The 12,013-nt window shown below is 48.0% G+C and overlaps 1 protein-coding gene across 1 annotated transcript; it reads left to right on the top strand.

Annotated features, from left to right (window-relative positions):
* Positions 1-633: 633 nt before the first annotated feature.
* Positions 634-8,822, top strand: TAS1R2 (taste 1 receptor member 2). Its single transcript, XM_073317068.1, has 5 exons — positions 634-666; positions 4,122-4,334; positions 5,252-5,372; positions 6,380-6,430; positions 6,776-8,822. Exons 1-5 carry the CDS (start codon positions 634-636, stop codon positions 7,702-7,704), a joined length of 1,347 nt encoding a protein of 448 aa, XP_073173169.1. The 3' UTR covers positions 7,705-8,822.
* The last annotated feature ends 3,191 nt before the right edge of the window (positions 8,823-12,013 follow it).

The following is a 12,013-nucleotide window of genomic DNA, read 5'->3' as shown; positions in this document are numbered from 1 at the left end:
ATTGGGGCTGCACAATCAGGCCCTAAATTAGCATCTCCCACTGTTTTAGGACCAGACATTCAGATGCTGGCCTCCATTTTCGTGAATGCAGTTTAGGACACATAGATGCCTAAATTCTTGATTGCACTAACAAACTGGGCAGTTTATTATTACTTATCTGCGTTATGGTAGCATCTGGAGGGAGTAGGTACTGTATAAACTCGTACTAAAAGACAGTCCCTATCCTGAAGAGCTTACAGTCTAAATAGCCAAGACAAAGAGCACTAGGGGAAACTGAGGCAGTGATTTGCCCAAGATCAGAGGCAGAGCTGGGAATTGAACCTACGCTGCTGTCTCTTAGTCCAGTACCCTATTAGGCAGACTGTGCTGCCTCTCCAAACGGCAGGCACAACGCAGCACCCAACAAAAGGAAGGCCTGGTTATGTCTGCACTGAAAATGTAGGCTTTAAAATACAACTACCTGTGTGCCCTCATGTTGCTTTCTGCGAACAGCAACCTGCCTCTTATGGATGTTCCCAACATTTGGTCTACTCCCAGCCTTTGACCTCAAGAACAAATTTTATCAGCTCATGGTCCTGATTAACATGCGCACAAACCAAATCCAATGCAAATGTGAGCTACAAATACATTGCCATGGTGAAAGCACTGGTGATGTGCATGCAACGGGTAAAAAGGAAAGGGGGCCAGTGTAGGCTGAAGACTTTGATTTTATTATTATTGTCCTACCATAGTGCCTAGGGACTCCAGTCATGGCCCAGGACTACATCTGTGCACAGAACAAAAAAACTAAAGCAAGTCTGAAAAAAATTGCCTAAAAACAAGGGTGTTGTTAGAAAGCATTCTGCCTTCAAACCATGCGATTTTGTGTTTGCCTTAGTTTCACTTTTTCCTGTTCAGGGGGAAAGAGGGCAGGGTTTGGGTCTGTGTGGTACAGGTGTAAGTGGGGGGAATGGTTCTGCTCTTGTGCGGGACTTTCCTGGTTTATACACTACCCTGGTGAAATGGGCTAACAAAAGGATCTGAGTCCTCGCTCCCACTTCCTTTACCCAGAGACCTGCCTGACCACAAGGACCCTCCCCTCCCCTTCCACTCTCCTAGGTGTAACCCTTGTAACCCTGACAAGGCTAGGCCCAGGATTCCTGGAGGCTCGACTCCCAACCTTGTCATGGTCACTTAGGATAGGGGCTAGGGTGTCCCCCACTCCAGGGTGCTCTCTCTGCTCTGGACACTTTCCTAACCCACTGATCATTGCATATAGTTCAAAGCAAATACAATGTATTAAACAGCAACTAATTAAAAAAAAAAAAGGAAAAAAAAAGGAAAAGGTTAAAGGAAAACTCGTCACCCCGCTCTGTGGCATGGGGACATCATAACCAGCCATCTCTGGAACATAAGGGAAGTTCAGTCTGTCCCTCACATGTCCCAGGCCTTCTCAGGCCCTGGCTGCAAGAATGCTGCAGGTCGGACACTTGCTCAGACATATGCCTTCAGATTCCAGGTCAGGGTGGGCAAATTTTTGTCCTGAGGGCCACATCTGGGAGGGGAAATTGTATGCAGGGCTATGAATGTAGGGCTGGGGCTGGGGTAGGTTGGGGTGTGGGAGGGAGCGTGGGGTATGCAGAATGGGGCTCAGGGCAGGGGTTGGGGTGCGGCAGGGGGCTTAGGGAAGGGGGTTAGGGTGTGGGGTGCAGGAAGGGTTTGGGGTGCGGGCTCCAGCCCGGCGTCGCTTACCTGGAGCTGCTCCGGGGTTGCAGAGGGGCTAAGGCAGGTTCCCTGCCTGCCCTGGCCCTGCGTCATTCCCGGAAGTGGCCAGCATGTCCAGCAGTGGCTCCTGGGGGTGGGGTGGGGCAGGTGGCTCCACTGCGCGCTGCCCTCACCTGCGGGTACCACCCCTGAAGCTTCCATTGGCTGTGGTTCCCCATTCCCGGCCAGTGGGGGCTGTGGGGGACGGTGCCTGCAGGCAAGGACAGCGCACGGAGCCCTCCCCCTCCCCCAGGGACATGGTGCCAGCTGCTTCCGGGAGTGGTGCAGGGCCAGGGCAGGCAGGGAGCCTGCCTTAGCCCCACTGCGCCACGGGGCTGGCAATCCTCCGGGCTGGAGTTTGCCCTCCCCTGTTCTAGGTGGCAGGGTCTTCTTCCCAGTGTCAGACACCAGCCACCCACCCAAGTCTGGCCTGCAAGATCATCTCCCTGCACTGGGTCCACTGCCCAGGGTCCCCCCTTGCTAGAGTGACCAGATAGCAATTGTGAAAAATCGGGGCAGGAGGTGGGGGGTAATAGGCGCCTACATAAGCCCTGAATATTGGGACTGTCCCTATAAAATCGGGACATCTGGTCACCCTACCCCTTGCTCTCCCTGGCTGCTCCAGCCCCACTCTGCTTCAGTGCTGCTGCTGCTCTGCCTCCTGCTCCCGGGGCTGCTTTTCTGGCCTCTCTGGCTCTGGTTGCTGCAGCTCTGCTCCCAGCACTGACCTGCTCCCTGGGCTACTTCCCTGGCTCTTGCTGCAGCTCTCCCTGGTTCAATCTGCTTATCTGGTTTTCTCTGGCTCTGGCTGGCGCGCGCTCCCCAGCTCAGCTCAGCCTCCTGCTCTCTCCTTAGCTTGGCCCTGGCCAGACAGTTCCAGCTCACACATGGAGGCCTCCTGACTCTCATTAGCCTGCCTGCTCTGTCAGTCAGGCTGACCTGGAGCGTTGGCCTCTCTCCATTGCCCCTGGGACTGCCAGTCTCAGGGTCCTGATTCCCCATCGACCCTGCCCCTTTCTTTTGGTACTGAGAGCTAGCCAACCAACCCCCTCCTGCCCACTAAATTTTAGTAATGGACCAACAGTCCCCTTACACAGGGGTCTGGAGTGAGGACTTCTACTGATTAGTTATATTACAACAGCACCCAGAAGTCACCTGGATCAGGAAACAGGTAGTTTGTCCTGCAAAACATTTCAAGATTTTTTTTGGGGAAAAATAATGGGATGAAACTACATTTCAACATTTTCATCCCCCTCATTTTTTCCCCAAAATGAAATTTTGTTAAAGTTGAAATGGTCGGGGGGGGGGGGAAATTGATTTAATCAAAATGATTTTTCTGAGAGAAAATTTTCGATTAAAACTTTCTGATTAGCTCTGCCCAGAACCCCAGCAGAGATCAGGGCTCATGGTGCTAGGCACTGTACAGACACTAGTGACAGAGTGTCCATGTCCTGAAGAGCCTGCACAAGCACAGGGAGGGGAAGTGACTTGCTCACATTAATCACAGGCAGGTCAGTGGCAGAGCCTGGAACAGACTCCAGCTCTCCTGACTCCCATTGCCATGTCCTATTCATTAGCCACACTGCTGTACTTGGGCTGGGGTTAATAATAAACTAGATAGGAAGGAACCTTTTCTGTGTCTTAGATATTGTCCATCCAGACTTAAAATTAAACAAAAATAAAATGTTTCCAATTCTCTTTTGTGTGCTAATTTCAAAGGAGATGCTTTTTATTTTTAAAAACAATAACATCCCCTTCATGGAGCAGGGTTAGGGCCTTGGAACCAGACAGTGATACTCCCTTTGGGTACAACTTTTGGTGTCTGTTTGTATAGCTCCTAGCACAATGGGGGCTCTTAGGCACTATGATAAGACAAATAACAACCCTGAAAAAGAGAGAGGGGGCACAGACCAGAACAAGGATGGCAGAATCCGCCACTCTCTCCCCTTACTCAACCAGCAGTCCCTTTGTGATCAATTGGATGCAAGATACTGCTCAGCATGAACATGGGTGGCAGGGTTTTTAGATCTCTTGCAAAGCCAACATAATTCCAGGGGAGCGAGCTGGCTTCTCTTCTGACTCATGCATCAGCCTGGTTGATCGAGTCCCAGTTGCAGAATCTTTGGGGATACGTGAGCCAGAAGAGCCCAGTTTCACTTTCTGATCCAAGGGTGAGTTTGCCATGCTGGTTCTTAGAAGAAAATTTCTGCTGACTGAGAGCATTTGACCTGGAATCACCAAGTAAAAAACCGACGGCTGCTCTTTAGGCAGCATCTCTTTTCAGAGCAGAACCAGACTTTCAGGAAGTGACACCAATCTGTAACTTCAATGCCTAGCAGTACGTGTGCATTGATCATCTCATCCTTCTCCATTTGCAGCTAGTGCCAGAGGTGAAGTGCGTGGACTTCTCTCTGCTTGAGAAGAGGATCAATTTCAGAGAGAAAGGCGACACTCCGAACAGCTTCGAGATCATCCAGTGGAAGTGGGACCAACCAAGCAACCCTTTTCAGAAAATCACCTCCTATAGCACGAAGAACCAGAAGCTGCTGTTCATCACCCAGAACATCTCCTGGCACACCCCAAACAACACGGCAAGTTCCCTCCACCCATTATCACACATGTGGGAACGTCATGGAACTACCTGAGCAAAACCGAAGGCAGTAGGGCTTAGTCAATAGAGTACAGAGCTAGACCTGGCTTCTATTCGCCATTGGCATGCTGGGTGATCTCAGCCAAGTCACTGCCCCTCTTTGTGCCTCAGTTTCCCCATCTGTAAAACAGAGAGAATGATACTGACCTCCTTTGTCAAGTGCTTTGAACTCTTCGAATGTAAAGTGCTATATAGGAGCTAGGGATTATTGTGCCATAGTTACACACACAAATGGGACTCGAGCATATAAATCCTATCACTTGGGCAACAAAAAGACAGGCGACAAGAAAAGCGGTCAGAATGGGCTGCGTGTGCCAGACTTGTACATAAACAAACAAGGCTTGAAAGTCTCACCCTTTGCTTTAAAATTTTAAATTGCCTCCTGCCAGAAGAATGTTCCTTCAGCTGTTTGTCTGGTACAACAGCGACATCCGGTGGCTGGTTAGGTAATTCCCGGATGAGCGTTGCCTTTGTGGCTATGCCCATCCCTCTTCTCTATTTAAAGGTGATGCAGTAGCTAGATTGATCCCAGGAATGTTTTGCTTATGGCCATCCCAAGAACTCCATCCCTGGCTCTTTGCCATTGGAACATGGTAAACTTGCTGGTAAAGTTATTGCAGGTATGTATAACTGACGGCTGAATCCCAAGAGGGGCACAGTCTAAACACTGTTCCCTATTTAAAGGTAAAGCATATTGCCTGGTTGGCTTTATCCTAGCTGTGTATCCCCTTTCCTGTCTATGCTGTGGCTGAACTGGAATTGGATAGCAACTATTATGGAGCATTTACAAGTTCTTCTGGCTCACCTGGAAGTTACTATGAGATTGTCATTGTTTTCCTCCAATTCCCTTTTACCCAGGTCCCCATTTCAGTCTGTTCCCAGCAGTGCGAGCCTGGGCAGTGGAGAAAGCCCACAAGTGTTAGCAGCTGCTGTTTTGAGTGTATTGACTGTGAAGCAGGGACTTTCCTCAACCACAATGGTAAGGAAAATGCAGCGTACAAGCCTAAACGCACTTTGTTTTCATATCAGTCCAACAGTGCTTGTTCCCAGCAGAAGGTCTATAGTTAAGTTAATGGGCTCTAGATAGGGGTAGCTGAGTGAGACTCTCTGGTCTGTGCTATGCAGGAGGTCAGACTAGATTATCTAATGGTCCCATCTGGTCCTAGAATCTATGAAAGGAATGAATCTCTTACCCGAAGAGTTGGTTTCAGGTCCTGGCCTTGCCACATTTCCGATGTGACCTTGGGCAAGTCACTTAGTCCTCTCTGGGCATCAGTCCCATATCTATAATATGGGGGTAATAAATCCTTCCTTTGTCTTCTTCATGGGGATTGTAAACTCTTTTGGGCAAGCACTGCCTCTCGCTACGTGTTTTTACACCAGCTGGCACAATGGAGCCCCAGTCTTGGCTGTGATCTCCACTATTGTAATAATAATCCCCTCAAGGCCACGCTTTCTCTCACTGATTCAGATTCTCTGTGTGTGGTATAGGGAGCGGGAGCTGGCATGGCGGTAGAGGTGTAGTTAGAAAAGGGGATGAAGAGTCAGAAGACCTGACTTCCATTGTCACTTCTAACGGTGATTCACCATTTGACTGTAGGCAAGTTACATGGCCTCACTGTGGCTCAGTTCCCACATCTGTAAAATGGATTTCATACCGCCCTACCTTATCGGGGAGCTAGGAAGCTTAAATTAATGTTTGCAATGTTTTGTGAGATCCTCAAATAGAAGACCTTAGGTGTTATTTATATCTTAAATTTGCATAGCACCGTCTATCCTGAAGGATTCCAAGAAGCTTGACAAACTATGTACTCTGAGGAAATTTGGCCACCGTTGAAGTGCAGTCACCTCGAGGGTAACAGTGCACAACAAAACTACTCCAGCAGGAAAGGAAAAGGAACACTGGCTCCAACTTCAAGTTTAGGGGGAATTTGGGGATGTAGAATGCAACTACCCAGATTAGAATTTAGCCAAGACACTAGGGTTAAAATCCCTGCACTTGCAAAGAAAAACAAACCCACAGGATCACTAAGGACGGTAAGTGGCTTTACCTCTCCTTTGAATCACTTCGCCTCCAACAGCAAAGTGTACCCCTAAGACCAAGCTTACGGCACTGGTTCACATATTAATCAGAAAGAAGAGTTTTCGCTACTATACAATCACCACTACTTTGGGTTTCCCATGAGGTCTCCCAATCCAGAACTGACCAGGTCTGACCCTGCTTAGCTAGTGAGAGCTGACAAGACAGTAGCCTGAGCCAGTATGGGTGCAAAACCTTTACCATCGCTCCCATCAGTTCTGCTCTTATTAGACACATTGACTATTTACAGACAAGACAGCCCTTACTAGGGTCTTTCAGAAACACCATATTTTGTTTTGCAGACCTGTACAACTGCCAGCCTTGTCCAGCTGACCAGTGGTCCAGTGCCAGAAGTCAAGAGTGCTACCCAAGGCTTGTGAAATACCTGCAATGGCAAGAAGGCACTACAGTGGTGTTGCTGCTATTCTCGGTGCTGGGCCTCATAGCCACTATAGTCATATCTGTCACCTTTGCCATTCATTCGCACACCCCCGTGGTGAAGTCCGCAGGAGGCAGGATGTGCTTCCTCATGCTGGCATCTCTGATCATCAGTTTCGTCAACGTCCCCATGTATGTAGGGATCCCGACAGAGTTCACGTGCGTGTGCCGGCAAACAGCGTTCAGCCTCTGCTTCACCGTGTGCATCTCCTGCCTCACCGTCAGGTCTTTCCAGATCGTCAGCATTTTCAAGATGGCTGCCCGGCTGCCCAAAGCCTACAGCTACTGGATGAAGTACAATGGCCAGTACATTTTTATAACCGTAATTATAACTCTGAAAGTCACCATCACTGTGACCAACTTTATCATCCACCCTCCTGCTCCAGTTCTGTTAGCTCAGGAGGACGACCCCCCTACAGTAGCACTGCAATGCAACAAGAGCTACAAGTTGGCCTTGCTGATGAACAGCAGCCTAGATATGTTTCTCTCTATTCTGTGCTTCTGTTTTTTCTACATGGGCAAGGAGCTTCCCAAGAACTACAACGAAGCCAAGTACATCACGCTGTGTATGACCTGCTATTCCGTTTCCAGGATTGCCATTTTCCTGGTCGTGTCTAGGTACAGAGGGGTGCTGGTGATCCTCTGTGATGCTATGTGTACGGTAATCAATTTGCTTGGGATCTCCATGCGTTACTTTGGCCCCAAGTGTTATCTGATATTTTTCCATCCAGAACGCAACACAGTTGCTTACGTCCAAACTGCCATCCAGAGCTACACCATGAGACAGGACTAACCAGGTACCTCGTCTTTGTATGGAGACAGTCCCCATAGCGAAAGAAGCCCCAATTCCAACGTGTTTGTGTTGGAGGCGAGTCTTTATCGCCTCAAGAAGTGCATCAATGCTTTGTAGATTGTACAACTGTATGAATCTTGCAAATTTCCCTCCTACCCCCTCAAACAAGGCAACATGTACAACAACTAGGGTGGGCTGGAAAACAAGAGTCCTATTTCACGAAACAACTCAAGGTTTTGACATTTGTTTTTGTTCTGCATCAGAACAAGAACTAAATCGGTCAAAGTCTTCTGCAAAAAGAGAGCAAGCGACTCACTCCAGACAAGCCAACAGCCCAGTGGTGAGGACACTCACTTGGAATCTGGGTTCAAGGTGCGAGTCCCTGCTCTGAATCAGAGCCTCATTCCCATATCCCAGCTGAATGCCCTCATCACCAGGCTATGATGTCAAGTCTCCCAGTCTCGCCTGTTGTAGCTGTTCCATTTTGTATAAATAATTAAATATTCATTGGGCCAGATACAAAGAGACTGACACTATAGCCAGGTCATGATGCCTCCCTTCGTTCCTGCCCCGCTTCCTGGAATGTAGGACCTAAATTCCATCCTGGACCAGAGAAACCTTCCCAATGAAACTTTCATCCAAAGCAATACATTTCCACAAAGAGTTTTGCTTTGGATGAAGTGGCCCTTCCCAACAATAAAGTTGTCATGAAGTTCACCCTAGGACAAGACATTAAGGCCCAGCATTTCCAGAAGTGGCTAGAAATTCTGGATGCCCTAATTAGAGGCCTGTGGGTGGTCAGCATCCCTAAAATAAACCGGGCCCCCAAAGGGTGCTGAACTGAGCACTGAAACTCAGTAGCCATTACTGAAAATTTTGCCTTAAACAACCAATGGCTGGATAGCCGTGTCCATATTTTGAGTTAGTTTCTTCTAGTTGATAAGGCCCAAGTGCATTGCTATGTGACCCTATGCAATTAGACAGGATACTATTAGCTTGGAGCTGCCATAAAAATCTTTTGAAAGCAGCCTGGCAAAGCATAGGACTAGCAGCTAATTCAAACCAACAAACATGGCTGGAGCTTACTGGACATCCTTATTCCAGGTGCACACATCTGATGCTGTTACATTTTTCTGTTTGTTCCTCTACTATAATAAAGATTTTAAAAACTGACTTAATTTGTTCTGATAATGTTGCGATTTCGCTGAGGGGCTAACGTCCCAGATTTAGGGTTATGATGGCATTTAAAACTCCTATCTGAGATTGGAGTGCCATTGTGTTAGGTGCTGTACAGTCATAGTAAGTGACAATCCCCTCTCCAACAATCTAAATAGGCAAGACAAGTAGTTGGTGAAACTGAGGCACTGAGAGGGAAAGTGACTTGCCTAAAGTCACTCAGCAGGCCAGTGGCCCAGATCTCCTAATTCGCAGCCTGATGTTCTACCCACTAAACCACACTGCCTCGCCTCATACAACCCTGCAATCTCGGGCTCCAAGAGAGACTAGCGCAGATCGCAAACAACCCGGATTCTGGACCGCATGATGCCCCTGTGCTCTCCGAGCTCGCAGACTGACAGGAGTTGGAGCTGCTGGGTCTTAGCACCTCTCAGGACAGCCCCTGGGGAAAGAATACGCTTTCCAGCCCAGTTCCCAGACCAAAGTGGTTCGGATCAGCATCCCAAAACTAATCCAAATGGCATCTCTGAACCTTGTTAATTCAGGCCATCAGCTCGTTTAAATCTCATTTAGAGATCTGACTAGCACCCCCCCTGCTCAGAAGCCAGGGAACTCGGAGCACTCAGTTACTGCCTTTGACTCATGCCTTTTATGACTTAAGGCCAGAGTGTCAAGTGGATTTTTAGCCTTAACTCTGAATGTCATGGCTTTTGTGACTTTCAATCAGGGCCTTAATGCTATTTAAACAGTTCTCTTTTTGAAGTGGCTAAATGCTCCTGCCTGTGTTTGGGGAAGGTGGGGCGATGAGGAGGAGGATCGCAAGGGAGGAGGGATAGGAATTTCCAATGTTCTGATCAGACAATTGAGATGTTCTCCTGCCTGCTCAGATGCTTCTAACATTCTGCCCAAGCTGGGGGAACAGAAATTCTTATATCCCAGGGGAGGGGAGGGTGGAAGGGAATGGACAGCAGGGGCTATCGGTGCTGCTTTACATAATCCCAATATACAGCACACACACAATGAAGAGGGAACAGGTTAAGGGCACCTCCTTAGCTCAGGTTCAGTGCCACACCTGTATGAAGCAACAACAGCCACCAGCCCTGCACCAACCTCGGTACTTACACATGTCCCTGCTCCCCTCTCCATCACCCTTGCACCCTTAATTGCTCATCCTCACTCCTGCATGTCTAAGACCTGCTGCCGCCTGGTGATTTTAGGAAGGGGCATTCAGCCCGGCTCTCCCACTCTCCAGAAAAATGGCAAGTGGCAGATTTTTCCATACGATAACGTATAGATCCATCTGCTTTCGGTTAGCAGCTCTGACTGAGGCTAATTGGCAGATCAAACCATGTGATGTACCATGTTAGGTACGTAGTTATAAGAGCCCAGATTGAGTCTGACGCTTCTTGGATGGATCCCAAAGTCATTCCTCCCCCCGCAACTCCCCCAACCACAGATTGCTCATGGTGCTAATGCAACCCAGATTGAATGCACAGAAGCTGCAGGGGTATTAACAAGTGTCAAAACGCTTTGAACTGTTCCCGGCAAAGGGCCACGCTACATTCTTCACACTGAATGGACCTTCGTGTTAGGTTCCGAGACAAGCAAGTGAAATTTAAGATCTAAAGTAAAGCAAATGAGAAAGCAGGGGTAGTGCACACCCAATAAGATGGGGGCAATAAATGGGAGAGATGGAAAAAACAGAGCAAATTCCACTGTAGAAGACATGAACTTAGAGATCATTTAATTTTTCTGAAGGAATGGTGTTTTTCTGGCTTTCAGAACAGTATTACCTACACTGAGCAGGCAAAAGGCATGAGTCAGGCAACAACAATCATGAGATTGGCTTACAAATCATGAGATCATCAATCATCATAAATCTTGGGGTCACTGAATTGCTCTCTGGTTATTGTGCCACTAGGGGTCACGTTTTCAAGCTTTTCTCCACAGCCACAAGGGCTAGATTGTGGTGAATTCTCCATCATGGGCAATTTTTAGTTTAAAATTGGATGGTTTTCTAGAAGATATACTGTAGTTCGAACAGGAATTACTGTGGGCAAGTTCTATGACTTGTGCTATACAGCAGGTCAGATCAAATGATCACAATGGTGTCTTCTGACCTTGGAATTTATTAATCTAAATGTACTTTAAACGGTGGAGATTCTCACATAATCACATGACTCCAGGAGCTTCAGCACCAAGAAAAATGCCAAATACCATGAGACTCGCAGTAAAATAATGAGTACTGGCAACACGAAAATGCATAGATACCTCTAGTGGAGCAGATATCCAGCTCAAGTCTCAATGCAGTAATTATACAGATATACACACAAATATTGACTGGTTATACTGTCAATACCAGTGAAATATTGTCCAAGGGGCAGGATAGCCCCTGAGACTGTGGCATATGAAGTGCCTGCGAACATAGTAGACAAACCCCCATTATCTCATTGCCTTGGAATAGCTAAAGCTCTAGGTAAATCAAATAAATGCACCTCAGAATCAGCAACAGGAATGCAGTTCAGAAAATCAGGGTTGAGCTAACTGGGGTTTCGCCGTATTACATGGAGGGGGATCATCAAACTGGGGTCTCTCTGCATTGTATAGTCATGGGGAGTGGGATCAGCTAATCGGGATCTCTGCACTGCACTGTGTGTGTGCGTGTGCGTTCAAGAGGTGGGCATGGGAGGTTCAGTTAATTGGGGGGCTCTGCATTGCACTCCTGTGTTGATACAGGGAAGGGGAGATTTAGCTAATTGGAATGCCTCAGGGAATAGTTTACCCAGAGGTAGCATTTTATGTACGTATGTACAAACTGTGATCAATGCTGGAGACTGCTGGGATTCTCCTTATGATTTCTGGGACATCCTGCTCTCCCAAACTACCTGTTGGGATTCTTGGGGCTTTTCCTCGTGGCAGAAGGAGTCTGCAAGGGAGAAGAAGCAGGCTCTCACCCCACAAGAGCAATCTTTATCCAAAGCCCAAGCACTGAACAGAGGAGTCTGCGTGGCTTGTCCTACACCACAGGAACAGTCACAGGGAGGAAGATACTGTACCCTTTCCCACCTTGCAACAACTGGGCCTGCTTCCACAAGGCAGCAGGAAGCAGCCAGGCTACAGCACCAACAAGTTT

The sequence above is a fragment of the Lepidochelys kempii genome, chromosome 18 (assembly GCF_965140265.1).
Source record: "Lepidochelys kempii isolate rLepKem1 chromosome 18, rLepKem1.hap2, whole genome shotgun sequence".
Lineage (NCBI taxonomy): Eukaryota > Metazoa > Chordata > Testudines > Cheloniidae > Lepidochelys > Lepidochelys kempii.
This window is presented reverse-complemented; position numbering and strand designations above follow the sequence as displayed.